This window comes from Pipistrellus hanaki (assembly GCF_964339955.1).
Source record: "Pipistrellus hanaki genome assembly, chromosome: 8".
NCBI lineage: Eukaryota > Metazoa > Chordata > Mammalia > Chiroptera > Vespertilionidae > Pipistrellus > Pipistrellus hanaki.
This window is the reverse complement of record NC_140510.1, coordinates 73,534,621-73,561,084: the sequence shown is the minus strand read 5'-3', so window position 1 is coordinate 73,561,084 and position 26,464 is coordinate 73,534,621. Positions and strand designations below refer to the sequence as shown.

At 41.6% G+C, this 26,464-nt stretch overlaps 1 protein-coding gene across 1 annotated transcript in view; it reads right to left on the bottom strand.

Moving 5' to 3' along the window:
- Positions 1–26,464, bottom strand: part of LOC311627048 (aldehyde oxidase 4-like) — a gene marked incomplete at its 5' end in the record, with an annotated part of 54,586 nt that overhangs the window by 14,033 nt on the left and 14,089 nt on the right. Inside the window, 20 exons of the mRNA XM_084893175.1 lie at positions 139–366; positions 2,303–2,494; positions 2,679–2,765; positions 3,069–3,156; positions 4,903–5,036; positions 6,520–6,644; positions 9,695–9,791; positions 11,909–12,031; positions 12,551–12,665; positions 12,980–13,149; positions 13,894–13,986; positions 16,161–16,323; positions 17,653–17,837; positions 18,838–18,947; positions 19,908–20,001; positions 21,393–21,544; positions 23,478–23,570; positions 23,804–23,948; positions 25,279–25,359; positions 25,924–26,010. Of these exons, the coding sequence (XP_084749301.1) occupies positions 139–366; positions 2,303–2,494; positions 2,679–2,765; positions 3,069–3,156; positions 4,903–5,036; positions 6,520–6,644; positions 9,695–9,791; positions 11,909–12,031; positions 12,551–12,665; positions 12,980–13,149; positions 13,894–13,986; positions 16,161–16,323; positions 17,653–17,837; positions 18,838–18,947; positions 19,908–20,001; positions 21,393–21,544; positions 23,478–23,570; positions 23,804–23,948; positions 25,279–25,359; positions 25,924–26,010 (2,562 nt within the window). The remainder of the gene's footprint in view (positions 1–138; positions 367–2,302; positions 2,495–2,678; positions 2,766–3,068; positions 3,157–4,902; positions 5,037–6,519; positions 6,645–9,694; positions 9,792–11,908; positions 12,032–12,550; positions 12,666–12,979; positions 13,150–13,893; positions 13,987–16,160; positions 16,324–17,652; positions 17,838–18,837; positions 18,948–19,907; positions 20,002–21,392; positions 21,545–23,477; positions 23,571–23,803; positions 23,949–25,278; positions 25,360–25,923; positions 26,011–26,464) is intronic.

Sequence of the window (26,464 nt, the reverse complement as noted above, 5' to 3'; positions counted from 1 at the left end):
AAAGCTCTGTCTTTAAATGACCCTATTGCTGTCACTAAGAAGTTAGGCAAGAGGGAAAGGGATCCTCTTGTTCCCTCCAATTCTTACATGGACTTGAAATTTGACCCATACTTCAAGACTCATTTCTCCCAACCTCACCTGATTGTAATAGGCCTCAGGGACGGCAATGCAATATTTCATGGGGACCACAGCAAGCCCCCTTTTCTTCCAATAATTATTTTTGTTAAATTCCTCAGCATCCCTTTTCCTAGCATAAAATGAAGATTTCTCCAGACACTCTTTCCAGCATCTTTGCAAGGGCTCTGGATTAAATGTCTGCTTATAGGCTGTTTTGCTAATTTTCTTAGGCATGTTTATTTCTCTAACCTGAAAGACAAGGAATAAGCATTTTAAGCATACATGCTATTCCATTTGTGAAACATGTGTGTTTTGTTATATACCTAACATGAAGAAAGTCTTTCTAAAAAAAGAAACAATTATTTAAATGGATATAAATATGTAAGTACAAATATAAACATAATGACAACCATAATGATAATAACAATAGAAACTACTTTTGAACACATCATATCTTCCAGGCTGCAGACTAAGTATATGATCTCAACAACTTTACAATAATACTGAGAAATAGTATGTGTATTATGAGTCCTATGACAAGTTTCGTTACTGGTGAGACAAATTTCTCCTGACTCAAAATTCTTTTACTTCTACACAATGTTTTTTTATTCTTAACTGTTCTCATGTTAGCTCCTCAAAATCTGAACTATGGTAGGATGTTTGCACAAATGGCTGTAATGATGCCAATCTCCCTCGTCATGACCTTGAGTGGTTTCACACGGGCTATGGGACTGGTCATATGACTAGCTTTGGACACCAGGACAACACATATGTAAACCAGGCAGAGACTTGAAAAGTGCTTGCATCATGTTCTTATTTCTGGAAAATCTATGAACTAGAATGAGATTGGACTCAGTGAATATTTAATCCACTAAGTTTTGATTGACTTGCTGCACAATAAAAGCTTACTATTGATACATAGACTATCTACTTTAATTGAATCTTACAAGCTAATGTAGTGTTGTCTGTAGGTGCTCAATATACACTGAGTGGCCAGATTAAGATGATCTCTGAATGCATAATAATCTTGCCACTCAGTGTATATCCTTGAAATACTTTTTTCCATATCTACCTCGGTTTCCTTTCCTTCTGGAACCCCTATTATTCAAATATTATTTTGTTTTGTATTGTCCCAAAGCTCCCATAGGTTCTTCTCCTGCTTTTTAATTTTTTTTTCTAGAAGCTGCTCTAATTGGGTATTTTTTTCCATCTTGTCTTCTAGCTCACTGATGCAGTCCTCTGCTTCATCTAGTCTACTCTTGATGCTTTCTATTGAGTTCTTCATGGTAGTGATGTCATTTTTCATTTCTTCTTGGTTCTTCTTCAATTCCTCTTGGTTCTTCTTAAATTCCTCATGGTTCTTCCTCATTTTTTCTTGGTTATTGTCAAATTTCTTTTCCATTCTTTTTAGCCATCCTATGATCATTACTCTGAATTTTTGCTCTGGTAGGTTGCTTGCCTCTAACTCATTTACTTCCTTTTCTGGTGATGCCTGCTTTTCTTCATGTTTGGGCTATTTCTTTGTCTCCCCATGGTTTCTCTTTTCAGGATGTCTGGTTACGTGGTGTTCCTTCTCCTTTCCTTGGTTGATCGAAGAACTCCCTTGAATCCACGTGTTTGCGCCGATTGGGGTGTCACAGCTGCTCGTTGGTCTCCTCTGCTGTGGGTTTTCCAGGCCTCAGAGAAGATCCATCTTTCCTGGTAAGATGGCGCAGCCTTCCCTCTGAGCCCATAGCTCAGGGCGAGGTCTCTGCCGCCCCAGTGCTGGTTGCTTGGCCAGGAAATCCTGTCCAGCGGACCCTTCCTTTCTTTCCTTTAGACTTCTGCTGCCCCTTAGCTGCCAATCAATATTCCTCGATCAACTTAGACGCTGCTTTTATCTGTTCTGGGACCATGGTCAGAACAAGTCCGTCTGTTCGATCGCCATCTTGTCCTCTCTCAGTGTATATTCTATCAATATATAATAAAAGGCTAATATGAAAATTGCCCCCTTGACCAGGAGTTCGACCAGCAGGCAGACCCGCCAATCTCCCATGTCCCCTCTCCCACTGGTTAGGCTGGCCAGACCCCACCCATGCAGGAGTTCATGCACAGGGCCTCAGAGATCATAATAATCTGACCATTCAGGGTATATTTGAACCATTGATGGCAGAGTTTTGTACGGGGATTCTGACTTATTACCTACCTCTTCAGGGAGTAAGTTACATTGATATGCCACAGCAGTTGTATAAGCTTCAACTACCACTGAAACCTCGGGAAAGCCAAATCCTCGAAAGGCAGTGTTGGATGGCAAGTTTGTTTTGCAAGGCCTACCCCGGCACCGGTAGTTAGGAACATGATACGCATTTTCAGATTTCAGCACGACGAACTCTATCACCTGAATGAAAACAAAACAGAACTTCACATCTATCCATCTTTCAAAACCAGTTATCTAAATTCTATCTCTAACACAAACCCTTCACAGAATTTTGTCTAATTTGTATAAGAAATATCCATGCAAATAAAGTGTAGCACATACAACTCAACAGGTAACCTATGGGAAGGGCATGGTTCTTATTTACCAACTCAGACTCATCAAGGGTGCATCCACCATTGATATAATATTCAACGTCGACAGCTTTGATCACACCGTTGTTCGTGAATCCAATCTGCAAAGTCACATGACAAAACCATTTTCTCAGCAGTTCGTTACAACCAGATCCTGCTGTACACAAACACATTCGATCACACGTGCCAGTCCATACCCAGCTTGTGAACATGATTTGATGTGACAGTCATCAGAGGAACATCCTAGGGGGACCATGGGATCCCAATAGAAAGTTCTGATTGGTTTTGGGTAGCATTCAAATAATCCTTGCAGTCGGTATGGAGTTTAGTAGTTGTTTTATGACTGATTGGTTGTCCCTGGACAATATTTTCAGCAGTCTCCTACAATTTTTGCTCTCACTCACTTTGTATTTTCCGAGGAGTGGGTGGCGGCCAGCAGTTATCAGCATGTCATCACCACGTTCTAGAACAAACCGGATTGGGCGGCCAGTTCTGTAGGAAGTGACTCTGTTAATACGCTGGGTGCTTCATAAAGGTGTAGAAACTTGGAGCTGGTGAAAGGGGACTGGAAATAACCTAACTTAGTGGTTTTCTATGGGGGTAGCAACATACCTTAAACAACATTTTGAAAATTTGTGGGGATATTAATACGTAACAAACAAACAAATACAAACACAAAACCCCCTATTAATGTTATCCTCATTTAGTCATGTCTGAGAATTTTGATGTTGAAATAATACATTATTTAGTTAGGTTACTTTATTTTTATTTCTTTTTCTTTTTGTATGACATTCAGGCACTGTATGAGGATTTTGCAACTGTGTGAATTAGTAGGTTATATTATGATGATGTTCATGTTGGATATTAAAAGGGGCATTAAAACACGTGGCAAAGGGGAATGCTGAGAATGAAAGGATTGAGAACCAATCAATACTCCGTTGAGTTCTGTCCCCCCTTGCATGCATACTCCCCGTCATAAAGTGCCCGTGGGGGACCCCACTGGCTCCGAGGGAATGCTCCCCGGGCCCGCCCCTCTGCTCACAGGACAGGCTTTGCTATGTTTGGAAAGTGCCAGTGAGCTGTGATGTTCACAGTGTTTCTTTCCGCAGCGATAGTCTGGGATAAGTTACGTTTGTCCTGAACATACTTAGAAACTCTGGTGTGTAAGAGGTTCACAAAAAGTCACGGCTATTCCCGCTCTTACTGTGTCGGGTTCTTCCATCTTGGTGATTCTGAGGTTAAGTGAACATTCCCAGGCGGCAGCTGACCCTGCTGTGTTTCATCACAGAATGTGTCCCTTGTAAAGTTGAGGCTTTGACCTGCCCTCCATTCACCCACCTTAGTTAGATTTATGTTAACTATTTATTTATTTAGTGATTTTAAAATTCTCACCTGAGGATATTTTCCCATTGATTTTTTTTTTTTTTTGAGAGAGAGAGAGAGGAAGAGAGAAGGAAGACAGAGAGAAATATTGATGTGAGAGAAGCACATCGATTAGTTGCCTCCTGCGCATGCCAGAACCATGGCCTGGGGCCAGGGAAGTGCCTGAAACCAAGGTACATGCCCTTGATCAGAACTGAACCCAGGACCCTTCAGTCTGCAGGCTGACACTCTATCCCCTGAGCCAAATTGGTTAGGGCAAAATGTTTGTTTTAAATTGTTAAAATAACTCTAACCAGTTCGGTTCAGTGGATAGAGCATCAGCCTGCAGACTCAAAGGTCCCAGGTTTCATTCCCATCAAGGGCATGTATATTAGCTGCAGGCACATACACAGTAAGGAGGTGTACAGGAGGCAACTGATGGATGTTGAGAGTTTCTCTCTCATTGATGTTTCTAGCTCTCTATCCTTCTCCCTTCCTCTCTGTAAAAAATGAATAAAATATATTTAAAAAATGAAACAAACATTTTAAAGATTGAAAGTCAATGCAGTTCATGAAGAAGTAATATAGAAGTAACATCTATAGCGATTGCATTTATTCCACACAACTATCTTGTGAACAAGGTAGATATTACTTTCTCCATTTTCCCGAGGAGGACACTGAGGCGCCTTGCCTACGGTGACCCTGACGATTGGAGAGTAGGTAGAACAGTGCCCCTTTAACCTCATGCTAACCACATGGGAAGTGACAGCATGTGACCAATGGAATGAACCCCAGGGTGGGCGCAGGGCTGGAAGGACATGGGGGCACCTGTCCCGCTAGGACTTCTGACATAGTAGCTGGCACTGTGACTCTTACTTGTTGGCGGCCACAGCACTGACAGCTCCCAGCAGGGCGGGCTTGGTTACTTTCCCCCCAAATGCTCCTCCGGCTCTTTTCATGTGGCAGGCGACTCTATTCTCTGGGATGTTAAGGGCTGCAGCCACAAATTCCTGCAAGAGAAGCTCGCAAAGTCACAAATTCCAATTTAATAGGCTATTTCCTCATCCATGTTCTTCCCCTCTTCATAGTAAAAGACAGTCAGTACAGTATTTAGAGAACTTTGAAAGCCTCATCACAACCCAATTTTAGAAGATTTTAAGTATCCCCAAAGAAACCTCGTATCTATTAAGCAGCCACTTCTGAGCTCCCCCTAACCTCAACTCCCTCTTAATGCCCCACCACTAGGCAACTACTAATCTGCTTTCTGTCTCTACAGATTTGCCTGTTTAGAACATTTCATATATGTGGAATAATACAATGGTGGCCTTTTGTGACTGGCTTCTTTTGCTTAACATTGTTTCCAAGGTTCATCCATGTTGTAACATGTACCAGTACTCCATTTTTTTTAAAAAATTTCAACCAAGGATGTGCTTTTATATTGATTTTAGAGAAAAGAGAGAGAAAAATTGATGAGAGAGGGAAACATAGATCAGGTGCCTCCCATATGTGCCAAAACCGGAATTGAACTGGCAATCTTCTTAGTATTCAGAATAATGCTCTAACCAACTGCCCTCTCCTGCAAGCCCGATCAACCCCAACTGCTCCCCTCTGCTGGCCTGGTTGTCCGTCATTGCCCTCCTACCAGCCTGGTTGCCGCCAACTGTGCCCCCTGCCAGCTGGTTGCCCCTCACTGCCCCTTCTGCCATCCTGGTCATCCCTCTCTGCCCCCCTCTGCCAACCTGGTCGCCCCACACAGCGTGCTGCTCAGTCATTTGGTTGTCCCTCATGATCCCCCTGCTGGCTTTGTTGACTCACTCAGCTTGTTCAGTTGTCCATTTGGTTGTTTCTGATGTGATGGCTCTGGCTCTTTATATATATATAGAAATTCCCCTGTGCCTAGCACTGTTCTAGGACCTACAACTCCTCATTTCAGAAGATGGGAATGTCGGGGATTTTCTTTGCTTGCTTGGGGGTGGGGTGTGGGCAGGTACAATGCTTTATAACTCAGCCACTAGAGCAGGACTGGCATTCACACACTACTGTGCTGGGCTGAATGCCTTGGACATGCAACCATGTACATGTGCAACACAAGATGCAAAATCATGTATAGAGAGAGAACCAACACTCATTCACCACAAAAAAATTTAAATGCACATGTACTACTAATTCAGGTAGAGAAGCAATGCAATAGATCCATAGAAGGAAATGTAATTACTATGATTAAATTTTACACCATCAATTGCCATAAGGGAAAGAGGAACTTTGCCCTATATTTTAGAAGGGAGAAAACATTTCTGATCTCCTTAAAAGGTCTGCCCATTTAGGGAAATACTTGCCCACTTCCTCCATTACGGACAGTAGCCAGCGTCAAGTGTGCAGGGAGTTTGAGACGGAGAGTGGGAACAATCAAAGCTCCTCTAAAGAGGAATGCCTGGTGTATGGGCCTCACACCACAGTCATCTGGAGCCTCAATTTCAAAAAATATCCGGTTACCTGCACATGGAGGGGAAACTGTGTTCCCACATGTAACACCATTTCCTTATCTTCTTCTTTTGGGATAGCCAGGATGGTTTGTGTTTCCATGTAAAAATGTTCCTGCCCTTCCACGTGCATCTCACCTGTGAAACGTGAACACAGGACAATATTTTTCTTAAAGTCCCACACTGGAGGCTCTCAGTGGGGTTTGGTTTATCAAGGGCAAGTTGCTTCGGCTTATGGAGAACTGGACTTTATGTCATTTGGTTAAACCACTTTTCCTCATTGATCTTCACTCTGCCCAGCCAGCTGGGTGACCATGGGCAATTCAGTCCCCTTCTCTTGGGCTCGGTTTCCTCATCTGTCTAGTGCAGTGGTTCTCAACCTTTCTAATGCTGCGACACTGTAATAATAGTTGCTCATGTGGTGGTGACCCCCAACCGTAAAATTATTTTTGTTGCTACTTCATAACTGTAATTTTGATACTGTTAATGAAGCGTAATGTAAATATCTGTGTTTTCCAATGGTCTTAGGCTCTACAGCAGCAGTTCTCAACCCACAGGGACACAAAGGTTTAAAATGGTAGAACTAGCTCTAGCTGGTTTGGCTAGTGGATAGAATATCAGTCTGCCTGTGGACTGAAAGGTTCCAGATTTGATTCTAATCAAGGGCACATGCCCAAGTTGAGGGCTTGATCCCCAGTAGTGGGTATGCAGAAGGCAGCTGATCAATGAGTCTCTCTTATCATTGATTTTTTTTTCTCTCTCTCTCCCTTCCTCTCTGAAATCTATAAAAATATATTTAAAAATAAATAAATAAGTATGTAAATATATAATAATAAAAGTGTACTATGCTAATTAGACTGGATATCCTTCTGGATAAAGCATGGGCTGCTGCCTCGACCCTCGGAGCCCCTTGCATGAATTTTGTGCATGGGGCCTCTAGTAAATAAATAAATAAAGTGGCAGACTTGTTCCCACCAGTTTTACAGCCTGTTCTTACTGGTTTATCTGAGATTTTTGGCTTGGTTAAAAAATTCTTAAAATTTTGTAGGCTGTGCCAAGAGAGGCATTTGGCTCTAGTTTAAAACTTACTTTAAAACTAGCCAAAAGATTCCTATATAGTTAAAATAAGTGAATTGCTTTTCCAGTAGTCAAAGAATTTTTTGAAATTATTTTTTGGGACAATAGAAAAAAACTCTCCCAAAAAACTCCCTCCCCCCCCCCAAACCTTTGTTTTTAGCATACCAAATACTGACTTTAATCTAAATTCAAATAACGACATCATTTTTTCAATATGCTAGGTTTTGTTCTCAGGCATATCAAATTACAGATAATGAATTAATTTAATCACCATACCGATCCTTTGAGGCAGGTATTATTAGGAAACAGATATGAAAAAGGTAAGTAAGCTGTCCAAGGCTACACAGACTGGAGATAACAGAGGCGGGATTCAAGCCCAGGCAATCTGACTCCCGGATCCACATCCTAACTACACCATTTCTCTATGTTGGCATTCTCTGTAATTCTTAGTAATTTCTTTCCAAATTTCAAATTCCCTTCATATTACAAATTTTCCATTTGTGCTAAAATTTTGAACTCCCATAATGGCCAAAATCCTAGATGACAAAGAGCTAGCATCTTGTGACTCCGTTGCTCTTAGGGTGAATGTAAAAATGAAAAGAAAATATATTACTGTGATTAAGAGAAAGGGCCTTTGGGTCATCTAGTCAAGAGCTCCAGTCCTGGCTGTATTATAAATTAAATATGAGATCTCAGTCAACTACATAACTTTCCTAAGTCTCAGTTTCTTCACCTGTGAAATGGAGCTACCGATATATGTTCCTTCTCAGAATTGATCTGCTTGAATATTAAATAGTAAGCACTAAATACATAGGAGCTTAAAATAGGTTTCATAATACTCATTTCTCAGGGGTTTTATTTTTGTCATTAAATAATACATGTAATATGCTCAGCATGGTGTTGCTATAGTTTGTGTTTATCTGGATGCAGAGAAACAAAGGATAGGGCTGTTTAAGGCAAAGCTAACACTTTTTACTAAGGAAATTATATGCCTGGGGTAACTATGCAGCATACTAGAAATTCATGATCAGTTCACCGTGTGAGGTTACTTTTGGTTACATTAGTTATGGCGCCCCCTTTTGGACCACAATCGTGTGCTTAAAAACATCATTCATAATAGTCCCAAGTTGAAACCAACAGAACTGTCCATGAACAGTAGAAAGGAAACATAAATTGTGGAATATTTACTGTATTTTCCGGCATATAAGATGACTTTTGAAACGGAAAAAAAGTCAACCGAAAATCCGGGAAAAGACCAAAATTGCACAAAAATTGCCTGTAGATCTTGACGGTAAAGTAAGTCTTTTCTTTGAAGTGGGAGGTAGTCTTATACAGCGAATATAGGCTTAAACCTATGTTTTTAACTGTAAAATTAGGGGGTCATCTTATACGCAGGAAAATATGGACACAATACAATGCTCCTGAACAATGAAATAGAACTACTTGTTTATGCACCAACACGGGTGAATCACCCACACATAATGTTGATGAAAATAAATAAACACGGAAGAAGTTGCAGTCTAGTTTCCATTTATATGAATTGCAAAACTGGTAAACTCATTTACAGTGACCACAGTTAGAATAAGACCTTTCAGGAGGTTGCTGACCTAGAAGCAGGGGGATAAGGGGTGGGGGGGAGACAAGGAAGCTTTCTGGGGAGCTGGAAATGTTTTATATCTCCATGTGGGTAGTATTCACACAGACTGCTGCCTATGAACAACTTCATCAGACTAAAATTATTTGTGCAATTTACTTATTTTAAAGACATTTTTATTGATTTCAGAGAGGAAGGCAGAGGGAGAGAGGAATAGAAACATCAGTGATGAGAGAATCATTGAAGGGCTGCCTCCTGCACACCCTACACTGGGGATTGAGCCTGAAACTGGGGCATGTGCTCTGACTGGGAACTGAACCATAACCTCCTGGTTCATAGGTCGACGCTCAACCACTGAGCAACACCACCTGGGCTTTATTTGTGCATTTTAAATTGTGGTTTAAGTATCCCATTAGGGTTGAGAAGCTCTGCCTTAGAATTTCAGCATTCCTCAAACCAATGGGATGATTTAGTCTTTATCTTCAGAAGCTTCACTTTTCTGGCCAAGACCACGTACCTTCAATGATTTGATCCACATGTTTAAAGGCTTGCTCTACATCTCCTTGCTCAATCTTCCTCTCCTCAGAAAGAAATGAATTGTGCTCTAGGGCTTGCTGCAGGGGAAAAAGAAACAACAACAACAAAAAATAAGATTATTGTTTTTATTTATTTATTTTTTCACATTCTAGTAAGCCATTCAAACCTCAGCAGAATCCCATGCTCCTATTCTATCAGATCTTCACACACCAAGACAAGCTGAGCAATTTGGAGAGTCACAGAAATTGGGCTACAATGGATCACAGGCATTGGTGATTACTTAGTTCTGTTCAGCTCTGGGAGGAAGAGCAGGGAGTGGGGTGAGGGGGACAAGGATATGTAAAACACAATCCTCAGGTTTGCTGAAGGTAGCAGTTTGGTGTTAGGGGCCAACTTTGTGATGAGGGGGCAGATAATAGTCAAAGAGAGGCCAAGAGGAGGAGCCTGCTGGGTCTGGGGCTGCTCAGGGATGGCCTGTGTAGGTGACCTCAGGTGCTGAATTGGATAGGATTAGGACAGTCAGAGAAGAGTCTGAAAATCATTTGAAGTCAAGAGCAACTCATAAAGTTACAGAGGTAAAAACCCAGCTGAGGGGCCAAAATGAGAACAAGGCTAGATTGGGAGTGGAGTTTTCTATCAAGAAGCAGTTGAGCCCTGGTCAGTGTGGCTCAGTTGGTTGAGTGTCCAGTGTCCAGTGCACTGGTAGGTTCTGGTTTAATTCCCCGTCAGAGCACATGCCGGGTTGCAGGCTTAATCTCCAGTAGGGAGCATGTTGGAGGCAGCTAATAGATGTTTCTCTCTCTCTGCCTTCCTCTCTCTCTAAAACCAATAAAAACGTATTTCTTAAAAAAAAATAAATAAATAAAAAAGAAGCAGTTCTTCCATGGCCAGGTAGCTCAGTTGGTTAGAGCATTTGTTTTGGGTTCGATCCCCACGCAGGGCACATACAAGAATCAACCAATGAATGCATAAATAAGTGCAACAACAAATCAATGTCCCTTTGTTAGTTCCCTCTCTCTCTCCCTTCCTCTTTCTAAAAATAAACAAATAGATAAATAAGCAGTTGGATGAGCTTGAGAGATGGAGTGAGGGGGATTATGAAAGATCTTGAGTTTTATACTAAGAACCTTATCTATAATAAGAAGACATTGTGTTTTTATTGTTATTTGTTTGTTTTTGTAAGGAAAAGTGATCTGGTGAACTATGTGGCTTAGAAAATGAACATGGTAGGTATACATTTTGAGATAAGATTGTTTTTGTAGTAAATCTGACAATAAGGTGATGAGGACTGGGCTGGAGGTTGGGAAGGGGTGTAAGTGAAAATAGAAAAAAGGAGCACATTTAAGAGGCATTTAAAAGATAACTGGAAAATACTTGAACTTGGCATCCGTTTGGAAAAGCAGGGGAGAATCAAAGAGGATGATGAAAACTGTACCTACTAGGCCGGGCTTCATATTGCTTATGCATCTATCCCTCCATCACACACATTTGTTGAGTACCTACTATGGGTGTAGTGCTTGGATGGGCAACAGGGAAATAAGCATCAGGAACCATGTTTTTGACCTCATTCATAACCACAATTAAAAAAAAAATCACAGCTAACATGTGTTCAAAGCACCCATGTCCCAAGAGCTTTTTTTAAAGCACTTTATTTGGATTCTCTCACTTAAACTTCATGATGACCTTTTGATGTAGGAACTTTCATAGTTCCCATTTCACAGATGCATTTAAGGAACTTGTCAAAATTTTCGTTTAACAGCGTGTTAATGGTAGAGTCAGAATCTGAATCGGAGTAGTCTATCTCCAGAACTTGTCTTAAAGCAGGAAGTAGGCACGGAGATCGAGAGGACCCACACTGTCACTCAGTCAATGGTAACCTGCCTCTGAGTGTCACAGTGCTCTGCACTTTCTCACGGACTCGTCTTGTATGTAAAGCTGTAAGGACCTTCCTCTGATGTTGCTTATCTATATCCTTAAGGCAGGCATTGGCAAGAGGTTATTTGAGGAGTCGTGGACAAAGGAAGGAACTGAGCTCCAGGCAGGAGAATTCTCAGTATCATGTCTCAACTTGGAGATGACTCTGAATAAGGCATAGATGAAGCTCAAGTTATACTATTTTGTGACTGTAAGGGTTGGATTCTTCCAAAAGTGCATCACCCTAGTCATTCTTGAAGATACAAAGCAGCTCCAATACCTCTATTGTGATAATCTGAGGTTCTATGTCTTCATAAGCAATCTTCACTTTCTTAGCGGCCTCTTTCGCATGGGCGTAGGTATCAGCAGCCACAGTACAGACGATCTGACCCACGCAAATAACCTGCAGAAAAGTCACATGTTGGATGTGATTAGTTGAAACACAGAATCACTAAAAAGAATTTACTGTTCCCAAATTCTTACATTTACCTCCTGGGTTCTTGTGAACACAAGAATGGTTACTTCCTGCCTATGAGAATACATTTAAAACAGTGGCTTGAATGGGACTTAGGGGCTTCAGAATTGGACACAGAACTTGATTATGTCTGGCCTAGGATTGTCTTCAGCTGCAATCCTCACTGTTCCGAAATCACTCACGGGGATCTAGCCATCCTGAAATTTCCGAAGTTCTGTTGGTTCTTTTAATGGCTGATACTTTTATTGCTTCTGGGACTTTTTTAAATTTTTTTTTTTTTTTTTTTTTTTTTAGAAATCTTCCTTGAGAGTGCTTATGGTTTTTATGAGCATCTCAAAAGAGCCCCCAATTCAAAATGAGGTGGAATCCTTGATTCTCTGAAAGTCTTTGTGGCATGGCATTTTTCCACAAAGTATTTGAATCCTAAGCCACATACAAATCACACACCTCATTCTGTGCATAAAAAACCTCTCCATCATGGTTATTATCTCCGGGAACATCCTCTGCTGTTATCACATCAACAACACCGGGAAGTGCCAGGGCTTCTGAAACATCAATTTCTCTAGGAGAAAACATGTAAAAGTACACATTAAAGTTGCAGGTGTAAGTTCAGGGTACACTATACTAGTACATGACTCCGCCAACACTGGGAAAAAGTCCAATGGACTTCATAACTACATCATGGGCAATTCTCTGCGTTGGTATTCTGACTCTTGGCCATACATTTTTTCATAACTATTCTTTAAAAATGAATGATTCCCATCCAGAAGAGGAAATACTTTTAATTGACTTACATATACAGTAGGTTCTCAGTTTAAGTATAAAGTAATTAACGCATTTTAGTAACTTTTATAAGGACAGCTTTTGTTTCCTTACATGATCTTTGCATGAGCTCTGGTGCTGGTAACTACAGCCAGAAAGAGTTCTTGGGCGACCGGGGGTATGTCATCAACATACACGGCTTCTCCAGTGGCATGTTTAATGGCTGACTGGTGCATCATGGGGTGGCCGACTGGATCTTGAGGAGGTTGGTGGGGATTCACACACTGTTCATGAAAAAAGCCCGATATTTTATTGCCAGACATTCTCATGCCCTAACAATTGGGTCTGTTATATTTGGATTACTTACAAGAAAAACTACGGGCAACTGGATATCTCTAGCTATGAGTCAGAGTTAATAAATATCCATTGAGTATTATGGTAAGGAATATATTCTTGGTTACAGGCTCTAACTGCCTCCTCAGACACCCCGCCCCGCCCCCGCCCCCAACCCCAAGATGACATTGTTCCTACCCTCAAGGATTCTACAACCTTGTTGAGAAATCAGAAAACATACATTAAAATAATGTGATCAATTTCATAGAGTAATAGAGAACAACATTCACAGCTAATATGGTATAATGAAAACACACAGTTTCCTGGGAGATTCAGGGTGGCTCTTATAAAGGAGGGAAGACTTTCTAGAAGCAGTAAGTGTTGAGTGAGGTTTTAAAAAAAAGGACCAACAGTGGCTAAGAAAGAGGGACATTTTATGTAAAACAGCTGGAAATAAAAGAGGAGAGATTCAAAATCAAATTCCTTGTGTAGTCTTGAGTAAAAACAAAAACCAAAAACGCTAAACCAAGCAAATTGTGTGTGGGTGACAATGGGTCACATCAGCTGGTTTCAGTAGACTTTTATCTTTACATGTATCACAAAATATGGCTATTGAAAAGGGGGAAATACATGATGTGTAATGCGTACATCTGAGTGAATAAACCTATTAGAAAGCAGAGACCCTACCCACCAACCTGGAACATCTGAAGTCCTCGGGGTGTTCCTATGGGGAAATTGTCTACAGCACTCATGAAATTTTCTGGGATATCAGGAAACTTCTGGGGATCCTAAAAAGAAGATTATTTGACATTTAATTTTACAATCTGAGTGACTAGCTTGGAAAATCAGTGGAAATATTTCAGATATTAGATGCCAGTTCTGCGGGGAGAGCCCTGAACTTCAAGTTCCCTAGGCTGGTAGTAGTTATTTGAAGAAAAACTACATCTACTTTTGTGCACAGAAAAGTGAATGCTATTTCCAGGAAGTGAAGAATTCCCTCATGACCAGGTCTCCTTTTTGAACGAGTGGAAGTATGTACATACTTCTAAATGGATCTGTGCTTTCAAATCCAAGCCAACCTCCTGACACAACTGAGGGAGTAGGAAAGATGACTTGTGAGTTATCTACAAGATGTCCAATTACGGACTGTTCGTGCTAGTGAAGAAACTAGAATTAAACTAAAATCCCCCAAACAAGGTAATGGCTACACAAATCATGGCATATCCATAAGATACAATATTATACAGTCATTAAAATAATTTTGTAGAAGTATGCTTATTGACATTGAAAAATGCTCATGTAACATAATTAAGTGAAAAAATTGTGTACAGTATGATCCTATTTTTTCAATTTAAAAATATAAAAGTATATATTTATATGTTAATTGTAGGATTACTGGATTAGAGTTGATTTTTTAAAATTTTGCTTCTCTGCATTTTGAATTCTTCTATAATGATAGAATATATGACGTAATAAAATGTAATATTTTAGAGAATATATGATAATATGTAAGAGATATAAAATAAAATGTATATTTAATAGGTTATATATAATATATTAGATATATACTGATTACATATTAATATACTGAAGATATTATGTAACACCCTAGAGGCCTGGTGCACAAAATTCAAGCATGGGTACGGTCCCTAGGCCTGGTCTGCAATTTTCCCCAGCTGCTGGCAGCTGGCCCCACTCCCCTCACTGCCACACACTCCTGTTTCCCTTTTGTCATCAGCTGATCGGAGCCTGTTGACAGGTGGTGGTGGTGGAGGTGGGTGGGTGGGTGGATGGGGGACCAAGAGGTCAGCCATTTCTGCCTGCTTGCTGGCTCTGCCCAAGCTGTAGGTTGCCTTTTGTGTTTGGGGAAACTGGGGGAGGCCTTGGCCTGGCATCACTCATGTCCCCCACCACCCACTTTGGTACCCTGTTTGTCATCGGGTGATCAGAGCCTGCCATCCGGCCAACAGAAAGAACCGAGAGGTGGTCAGTGCATCTCACAGTGACTGGTTGAGTGGTCTTTCTTGTGGTTCCGACGTTAGGGTCAATTTGCATACTACCCTTTTATTACATAGGATAATAGGTTATATAATACAACATAATAGAATAGAATAATACTAATAATAAGTAATGTTAATAACATAATAATAAAAAGGGCTAGCTGAACTAAGAAAGTAAAATTCTCAGGCACAAACAAAAATGTGGGTATAGTAATTTATATTACCATTTTTAAGTCAGTTCATGAGTTATTAAGAGGACACTCAGTTATGGGCCATATTTTGAAAAACGGCTATGAAAGTCATTTTAAACTAGGCTAGAAAAGAAAAAAATAATAATTAATAAAAAATTAGACAATCTAAATGTCTAAAAATAAGGAATAGACTAAATAGTGGTTCTTTCCATAAACATGACATACAAACTTATGTCATAATGTCACTGAAAAATATTTAATGACATTGAGAGATGTTTATATTATAAATTGAAATAAGCAACGAGTTCTATGTGACATTTATACATACACATCTATAAAGAAGGTCTTAGAAGGATATATACCAAAATATTAATAGTGGCTAGCTATGGTGATAGGATTACAAATAAATTTTTCCTCCTTTCTGGCTTATTCACATTTTCTAAATATTAAAGTTGGGCTATTAAAATTTTTTTTCCTTAAAATAAAGAAAGATGTTATGATTTACTTATTGAAGTTTTTTTGGTGACTGAAGGTCAACTTGCATGCATGTTAGTACTAGTTATGCAAATTACAGGGCAAATAGAATACCAAGATTGTCCCCTTCTCAGCCCAATAGTGAAGGAGAAGAGAAGGAGAGGAACAAAGAAGGGTGAGGAGAGCCCCAAACTTAGTACCCTTGATGGATATCGAAAGCAGGCAGGGAAAGCTCTTTCATGTGCAGACTCCCACTCAGAATGTCAAGGGACCCAGAGACTCAGAAAGGTTGTTTACCATTTTATTCAGTCCTCGCCTCACTTTGAGGTAGAATTTGAAGAGTAAGCTGATGATGAGGGTTCGCTTATATTCTACCATGCCACCCTCAGCTCCTGGCGGAATGTAAATCTCATCCAGGACCAGCTGGCACGCATCGCTCAGCATTTGGTCATCCCATTGCCTAGTAGGAAAGAATGCAAACATTTCACAAAAGAGGCACTAAACTGATAGAACAAGGGAAGACGGAGAGCAATCTGTATCCATCTTTGAAATCAACACAAAATGTCCTTAAATATTGCATCTGCTTTATTTAGAATATGATGCAGTGAGAGAAACATCAATGTGAGGGAGAAACATCAATCTATTGCCTCCTGAATGTGCCCCGACTGGGGATCAAACCCATAACCTAGGTATGTACCCTGACGGGGAATTGAGCCACAACCTTTTGGTGTATGGGATGAGGCTTCAACCAACCACGCCACCAGTCAGAGTGTGATGGGAATCGTTAAGATCTACTCTCTTAACAACTTTTAAATATATAATACAGTATTATTAACTACCAGAGGCCTAGTGCATGAATTCGTGGGGTCCCTTGGCCTGGCCTGTGGGATCAGGCTGAAACCGGCACTCCAACTTCCCCTGAGGGATCCCAGATTGTGAGAGAGTGCAGGCCAGGCTGAGGGACCCCAGGGGTGCATGATAGAGGCCAGGGAGGGACTTGGGAGGTTGTCCAGCTGGGTAGGAACTGCAGGAGGGCTCTAGGGTATGTCCGGCCCATCTCACTCAGTCCCCATCGTCTAGACCCCAGTAGCAAGCTAACCTACCAGTCAGAGCATCTGCTTCTTGGTGGTCAGCGCATGTCATAGAGAACAGTTGAGCGATCTTAGTATATCATTAGCATATTACACTTTGATTAGTTGAACGGACGACCAGATGACTAGACACTTAGCATATTAGGCTTTTATTATATAGGATAGGCACTATGCTATACACTAAATACCCATGAATTATTCATGTTATAGCTGGAAGTTTGTACTTTTAACCCCCTTCTTCCATTTGTGCCCTCCTTTCCCTCCCTGACCCCACCAAGTGCAATCACCCATCTGTTCTCTGTATTGAGAGTGATGAAAGGAGGCCATTTAACCTTTTGGAATATTTCATCTTCTTTATGTGGTTTAAAGAAATTTTTAGGTATCTTAGGAGATAGCATTAGAAATGTTTACTTACTTTCTAGGTTAATTAAGAGTGAAAATTTTCAGGTTATGCTTACTTTTATTAATTTGTGCAGTAATCTTATTACAGACATGACAATGAAAGAATTACTGTACCTTGAAATATGTTGGTTTGGGGTGGCTTTAATTTCTTTATCTTTTGTTTGCAGCAATTAAAAAATTTAAACAAATATATAGCTATATTTTATAATCAGAAAAAAAATCTCTAAGTGCTATTTTCATTAAAATATTAAAATAGGAAGGCCTGGGTTCTATGCTCCAGACATACTGTGACCTACCTCCCGACGAGCTGCTTGCAGGTTTGGTTTGCAGAGACCACAGTGGGGCCAACACGCCCATAGAATATTTTAAGGTCCTTGATTGTGTCTGTGCCATCTTCAAACTTCACACTCATCCCAGCATTGACAATGGCGAAGGCATTCTCCTGGCGTTGGGCGAGCCGCAGTCCTGACACAAAGTGCCACTGGAGGGATAAGGACACATATGGAATACCTTACTCAATGAAGAGAAAATAAATAAAAACACTCAGAAAGGTTCGTGCTTGTCTCTACTGTGTGCCAAACAGGGCACTTAAGTGATTATTAATAATAAAAAGGACCCTGGGAATGGACTGGAATTCTCTGTTATTAACTGTGGTGCTGACGGTATGTGAGCACTGGCCCCAGTGTTTTACATATGTTAATTTTTGATCCTCACAGTAACTGTACTCATTTCCAATTTATTGATGAGGAAATAGAGGTTTGGTAACTTACACAAGGTCACACAGTAAGTGGCAGAGCTGGGGTTCAAACCCAAGCCGTCTGGCTTCAGAATCTACGCTGATCTACTTACAACTCCACTCTTGACTTCGGGCAAATGACTTAAACTGGGTCTTAATTTTCTATGAAATGAGAAGGTTGGGTTTGATCAGAAGGTGCCTCAAGGATGAGGGGGAGGATCAAGAGGTGGAGTACCTTGCTCTGAGAGATACTTAATGAAAGAGTTTACCTTGATCTTTAATGAAAGAATTTACCTTGCTTGAAAGTCTTCTGAGGTGGTTGCCTGCTAGAACATGCACAAACTCGCTAATGAAGCAATAGATATGGGGCTCGAGCTCCCATCCAGTCTTATTTTATGGGGCTCCTCCAGCTGCCATTCACCCCAAACGAATGACCAGTCCCTTCTCTCCACTGACCTATGCTTTCCTTTCCTTTTGGAAGGCAGCTATGCTCACCACTATACCACCAATGCGGACGGTTCCTTTCCTTTTGAACAACACCAGGGAAGAGAAGTTAGGCCTGACAGGAAAGCAAATGAAATGGTCATTGAGAATCTGGCCCTTCCTGAGCATAGCCAATCATCTCCCTGCAGCTGCTCGTTGGAAAAGGAGATGGCACCAGCCCGGGGAGTCTGTCTGTGGCTCCTGCACAGGGCTCAGGATTAGCAGTGTGGCCCTGGGTGGGCAGCGGGTCAGGAGTCCTTACCTCTGTAGAGTGGGGAATGTAAACAGATGACACAATCTCTTCTGACTTCAGGTCTACTTCAGGCAATCTCTCAAGGAAATGGCCGTCTAAAGGAATCTGCCGTTCTCCTTCTATCAGAGAAATGACCTTGATTAGAATGCACGTGTCCAATTGGAGAATACCCAGCCTGGGGCAGAGGCGATGTATCGGGTGAAAAGAGGGAGTGCAGGCTGGGGGTCAGACGATGTGGGTTCTAGCTCCAGGTTCCAGGCTGTGTCACCTTAGGCAAGTCGCAGATCCTCTGGGGCTTCTGGCTCCTCATCATCGGAATGAAAGGTTGGGCCAGATAAGCTGGAAAGGCTGTCCGGAAACAACCCAGTTCCACAAGTGGGAAAAAGGGAAGAATGGATTTCACGTGTGGAAAACCTGAGGTCCTGAGGTCCGGAGAGGTTAGATGACCTGTCCAAAGTGCTTAAGGCAGGACTAGTGACAACGTGGGGTGCCTCAGTTATAGCTTCTTTTCTTTAAGCAGTTTGCCCTGCTTTCTTATTTGATCCACCATATTTTTTAAATGTGATTTTAACCAAAGAAAGGGTTACAACAGTAGTTCTATGAATAATATGCATTGCTTTTATTTCCTTAACTACAATCTTTTCCTTTGGCAAGGAGGAAACTGGCTGTGAATAAAGAGAGAAGTAATGCATCATGTGCCCATGAAATCGATTTCGTTTAAAATGAAAAGTCGTAGAAGAAAAATTCCACCTTCAGGAAACTCTGAAATTGAATATGCCATAAATCTTGAGATGTACCTCAGACATTTTTTGATAACTGCTTTTGGACTGTGCATGAATGTGACCAAACAGCTGAGAAAAATTATCTGGTGCAGTAACTTATCTATGAGATATAGAATATCTAGAGAGCAGGATAATTGATCGCAGCTTCATCCTTATGTCTGAGGGAATGTAGCTATCACCTATACATATCTGGTAAGTCAAAGTTGGATATGCTTGGGTTCCCACGTCATAGTTCATGAAAGGAGCTACTTGACAGTGATAATTATAAAAGAAAATGCTTAAACGTTGGTCTCTTACCTTTAGATATCAGATTGATGGTAGCATTTCCTGCTGCTAAAATTGGATTTAGGTCAGAAAAATCCGGCCTGCTCACCACATGTCCTCCTAAAGTCTAAACAAATAAAGGTGGCATTATTTATTTATGTTTTTTTTAGTAACACTTAGCTATTTAACAGGTAAGCAATTATCTATGCAGGGATCTTGTGTTAGCTTTTAACTTTCTTCTTTGCTTCATGGAAACATCTGGCAGAGCTCTGGGGCAGTGAAGTAGATTCGGGCAACATATGGGGCAAGATTCCCACCCCTGACTCCACTCAAACTCATTGCCTGAGAAAATAATCCTTTCCCATGTGTTACCAGCAGAAAGCTCTCTTTGGGAACTGACCCTAGAGTGAGCGTCTGTAACACAGGGGAAGGTGGAGACTGCAGCCTGAGAAAACGCTAGAGACCCGGGAAATGGAACTCATTTTCTAAATGTTTGCGGTGCTGCTGTGCAATAGAATTCTCCCCTCTTGCCCAAACCGTCACTGATGAGGACCTCAGAAGGGAGCTAAGAAGGCAAGATGATGAGAGGAAGCCATGGTCCAGAAAAAGGGATAGAATATGCCTATAGTGAAAACATATGGTGGATTTTGAGAATCAACAGAAATAGAGTCAGAGACAACTAGGAAAAATTTGTCCCTCTCCCAGCCCCACTGAACTACTCACCATGTGCGGAATGGGTAGTGGTTTGAACCAATTTTCTCTTAAATCTTAGATAAAAAGGATACCTTGGAAGCTAGATAACTGGGAGATGTCCAAGAATTGACATTTGGGATACACATGTTTGGAAACTGACCTCATCGCAAAGCTCCAAGAGGAGAACCATCCATAAAAGAGTATTTCAGGAAGGCAGGCCCTTGTTTACTAAACCTTCCACAGACTGTCAGAACCAGGTAGAATCTTAGAGACAGTCTATTGGGTTGAACTTCAGTTTTATTTTTAATTTCAGAGAGGAAGGGAGAGGGGGAAAGGGTTAGAAACATCAATGATGAGAAAAAATCATTGATCAGCTGCCTCTGCATGCCTCCTACTGGGGATCAAGCCCGAAACCCGGACATGTGCTCTGACCAAGAATTGAACTGTGACCTCCTGGTTCATAAGCTGGCGCTCAACCACTGAGCCACGCTGGACAGGCTTAATTTTTACAATGGAGAAACCGTGCCTTAAAGTGGTTTCTCTAGGATCATGCCACTCATAGGTGATAGGCTGAGATTAGAATTTGGACACCTTCAGATTCCAGGAGCATAATCTTGTTATATAATATGCTGTTTCTAACTTTGGGCACACACATACACACACACACACACACACACACACACACACACACTCACACTCATGTTGTGGAGATTTATTAAACACTGACTTGTTGGATTTCCTCTTCAGAGTAATGTTTGCTCAACTGACCAGACTATATGTCTGTCTGTAACTATGGCTCACTTACTATGACACTAGAGAACTTACCGCCATACTCCTGATCTGGACTCCGGCAAGCGTCCTCAGATGCGTCAGGAGGGCACGGTAGGTCTTAGTCTTCTCCTTTGGTTGATCCGAAACAATAAAATGTAAGGCATCCTTCATCTGGGCGAGGCTGCAGCCCGCGCCGATGGTCACCCCTGAAAGTAAACCACTGGGATGAAACCTTTTAGTAATAAGACACCTGGGCTACATGGAAGCCACCTTTCAAATAGATCTTCTCTTTTCACATGAATTTAGAATGACATCAACCAAGATTAAGATTACTTCTGGCAATGTGCATTATTCCCAAATGCTAGGTACCAAATTCTTTTTTCTCAGTCCTATACACAGTCATATATGCCACATATGCTAATATATGTCCATCACAGATATTTGAAATTTATTAGTTTATTTCCAATTTAGTGTTTTCCTGAATGTATTGATCAAATATAAAACTTTCAGCCAAGACTTTATAAGATTTTTAAAAGCTCAGTGAGCCCATGTGGGGATTGAGCTGCACATTTGCGTGGTCCACTGGTCTTCCTTCCACAGCCATCACTTCCTACTGTTCCCTTGTCAGAATGAGAATAGACACTACCTGTGCCTCGGGCCAGTTCCATGCAGGTGAACCCACAGGGGATGCTTTGAGTAGTGATGCCATCTGGCTTAGATATTCTTAAGGGGGCAATACTGCCTCTAGGGGGTGAAAAAAACCTTTCTTTTTATGTATAAAGCTCTGATCTACATCTATACTAATAAAAGGGTAATATGCTAATTAGACTGGGAGACCTTCCGGATGTCCTTCTGGACAAAGGTGAAAAGAATTAATGGGCAGACTGTCTTCAGATTAGCAGGTGAGAGGAGAAGCAGTCAATTTTCCTTTTGATTGATGTTTACTCACTGGAAAGAACCCTATTTTACGTAACATTTTTAGCTCCTATAACGTGTCCTCCATTCAGATGCTGAGTTTTGGTAGTGGACGGTGGGATATGTTTCTCAGACAGCCTTATTTGGTGCCATGTAGAAGCAGTACTTGACTAAGAGTAAGAAGAGATGGGATTTAGTCTTGACTTAACCAAGTGATAGCTGTGCAAAGTTGGGAAGTTATTTCAGCCTTTAACTCTACAAATCCTTTAGGATAGCAGAGATGCCAAGGCTACCTGCTCTATATACTCCCACGGTTGTTGTGAAGATAAAGAGAAATGTGATATGAAAGCACTTGCTAAATTGTGAAAAGAACGTGAAATAACTTGGAAATTTTGTAGTCTAGGTGGTGTGTGTGTGAGTGTGTGTGTGTGTGTGTGTGTGTTTAGATGAGCCTTAAATTTGTGAGTCAGGAAGTAATGTCTAGCGGGCTCAGTTGGTTAGAGCATTGTCCCGTGAAACAACAGGTTGTGGTTTCAAATCCTGGTCAGGGCACATAGCTGAGTTTTGGATTAGATCCCCTGTCTGGGCATGTCTCTCTCTCTCTCTCTCTCTCTCTCTCTCTCTCTCTCTCTCTCTGTCTCTCTCTCTCTCTCTGTCTCTCTCTCTCTCTCTCTCTCATAAATCAAAACATCATGGTTTGATTTGCATGCTCAGATTGCAGGGTCGATCTCCAGTAGGGGGCATGCAGGAGGCAGCTAATTAATGATCCAGTCTGATTGATGTTTCTATATCTCCCTCTCCCTTTCTCTCTCTGAAATCAATAAAAACATATAAGAATGTTTAAAAAATAAAATAAAAACATAACCTCGGGTGAAGGAAAAAAAGAAAAGAAGGATGTCTAGCAAGACGCTTTCCTACCTAGAGGCCAGCCAATGTCTTAAGTCTTCTTATTCAGTCAGCCTTCCCGTACCTGGCTGAACTATGTGGCGTCTTCCTGCCCTTATGGCCCCTATGACAATGCAGTCCTCAGTGACACAGCTGAGTGGAGTGCGTTAGCTTGATAAAGCTCACAAATACACAAAGTACATGCTCAATAAACATTTCTGAATGAATAAATGAGGTCAGCAGAAATCCTATGAAGTGCTCAAATCAGCCCATTGTATATAATGAACAGTCCACCAACAGCCAATCATTACACCTTATTTGAAAAAAGAAGGTGCATACCGTTGTCTGTGCTGTCCACAAAATACAGTTCTGGAAGCCCAATTGGAGATATGAAAACTGGATGGAACTCATCTTTGAATTTAATGCCGGGTCCTTAAAGAGAAAAGCATTTAAAGCAATTAGGAAGGGAAATCAATGGGTGCTACTAGATGTTGCTTACAGATAATCAAGAGGGAAAATGGTGACAAAAATGACATTTGCAAAAGAAAGCAACAAAGCATTTTAAAGGCAGAGGCATCCTTTAGTAAAGATGAATTGCATTTAGGAGGAGTTTAAAGAGACACGGGTGTTTGGGTTACCTAGAGAACATACTTCAAAACACCCACCCACTGTGGTGTTCCCCATGACAAGGGGGGCCTTGGGGTAATTGGCTTTCAGCTCCAGGAGGTCGTTGAGGGTCACAGGGGTCATCCAGGCGGTCCTTTCCCCTTGAAACGTCAGCCTTCTCTTGTTTGGATCTTCCGCCATCCTCTGCAGAGAAGCATAGCCCACAGACTCTTAGGTGAGGCTGCTGGGCTGCATGCCGTGAGGATATACACTGCTCTGGGTGTCCAAATGGCCCGCTGGCCAATTTTAACTTTCTGATGAGACCTAACTTCTAGGGAACAGGAAAGGATGGCTTTGTCTGAGACTAGATTTGTAAGTTTTGTGTGGGCACCATTGCATTAAACATCATAATGGGTGTCTGCCCGTCAATGCCTGCATAAAGAGTAGAGTAGACGCTGTTTGTGAAGTAAGGGTGTGAAGAGGAGGCCGCATGGTATGATGAGTGTCTACAGGGCCCGGCTTCTCCCTCTAGTTCTGTCCCAAGAATGACTCAGAGGGGCCTCATCTTTGGGATTAGGTGATTTTTATTTATTTATTTTTTTAGGATAAAAGTTGCTTATAGGCCAAGTTACCCTTGAAAAACATCCCTTAAATCCGTGGTTGGCAAACTGCGGCTCGCAAGCCACATGCGTGGCTCTTTGGCTCCTTGAGTGTGGCTCTTCCACAAAATAGCCCGGCCTGGGTGAGTTTATTTTGGAGAAGTGGTGTTAGAAGAAGTTTAAGTATAAAAAATTTGGCTCTCAAAAGAAATGTCAATCGTTGTACTGTTGATATTTGGCTCTGTTGACTTATTAGTTTGCCAACCACTGCCTTAAATCATCCAACAGGTATAGTATATGTGGATGTTTTTATAACTCTATATTTATACACATGTGTATCTACATCAACATGTATGCATATAATTGCAAAATACTAGGAGTGTCCAAGTTCTCACACTCTGAGGGGTGTGCAGGGAATGAGACTCTGAAAAGCCAGTAGAATCATATCCCTCATCTCATGCTCTCTCCAGGGCATAGTCATGGAATAGAACGATGGGCCTATCACACTGTTTATATTCTCTCTCTCTCTCTCCCACCTGAGTTGAAATCACAGAGTTAATTGTAAGAATAATTTAATCCCATCATAATAACTATCATTTGAATCTTACTTTACCAGTTTTACAAAACGCCTTAAACGTATCTCACAGAGTCTCTGTGTGACATTGGACATCACCTGCCAGCTCTGAGCTCAGACCCTTCAATGGAGGGGGTGGGACCAAAGTACTTCTGAGGTCCTGGCAGCCTCATGCCTCAGTCTAAACTATCTGCTTCAAATTATTCACAGTGGAGCTGAACAAGTTCCTGAAAAGGGGTTGTTATAGTGGGCACAATTCCAACTTCTAACATCTAATGCTCTGCAATGCCACAAATTACCGGGTAATTCAAAAGGCTTGTAACACATTATGTTATGAAATAACAAAAGTAAAGTGTCTTACTATCAGTTCTGGAGGGAATATCGGTTCCTGGGATGGATCCAAGGGCTGGAATTCGTCTTCATTATACAGTTTGGTACATATCTCGACAAAACAAAATTAAAGACAAGTGCAACTTCAGAGTTACTGGGAGATGTACGGGAGCCTCTAACTGTGGGACTTCAGAGTTAGGGCCTGACCCTCTGATACCTCAGGCACAAAAGGTGGGTGCCAGAGCCCACGGTGTCCCCATGGGATCCTCCCCACCTTCGGAGGACCATGACGGAGCCCCTGGCAGCTTTACTGAGCTCAGGCTGGCTCTTTGGGTGTCAGGAGTTGGGTTTTAAGCTTCTGTGCTGGATCTCAAGTGTTATTTGCAGATACGTATTTGCCATGAGCATAAAGAGGCACCCCTGTGTATGTCCCATGATTGGGGGTGAGGGCATGGGGAAATCCAGATTAGCACAGAAAGTTGCAATGCTTCTGACGGAAGAAGACAGCCTTCTGTGGTGACTGGCCTCATGAAAGTCAAAGAGCTGCCTATTTAGGGGACTTTTGAAGGCTGTTTATGCCCTGAATTTACTGATAAGAGTAGAAAACGTGAATACATTTGGATCTATTGGGTATTTTTCCAGTCAAACCCAAATGCAGCGGAACACCAATACTTACCTTTTCCTGTCCCTTCACAGAAGACCTTTCTTCATCCTGATCCATGCAACATTTTCCCGATCCTTTCATCTGACAGACAGTTGATGCCTTCGGAAGGAATGCCGTTTAAAACAAAATCATTGGTTGATTCTTTAAATTCTGACCTGAGTACCAGGCAGCGCCCAGGCCTCACAGGAGGAGATCATAGAGTGTGTCCTTGCCCTCAAGGACCCTGTAATGGGCTGGGGTGGGGAGCAAGGCATTCAGTCACTGAACAGCTAGAGAAAAAGCAGGAATGTGCACCACACTCATGAGAGGGTCTTGTTAATGGTCTCTCTCAAGTCTTGGGGGGGGATGAAGAGAGTTAGAGGAGTGCTGGAAAAACACCTAACTGAGACCTTGCCTGTTGAAAGTATGTCTCCTCTTTAGAATCATAGGATACTGCACTGTCCAGTTACTGTAACTCCATGCACTCATTCCCGTCCTGTCTTTCCAGGCTTATTCTTCTTAAGGCTCCTCTGTGTCTTCCCTTCCTGTTCACTAATTCTCTTTCACACATCTT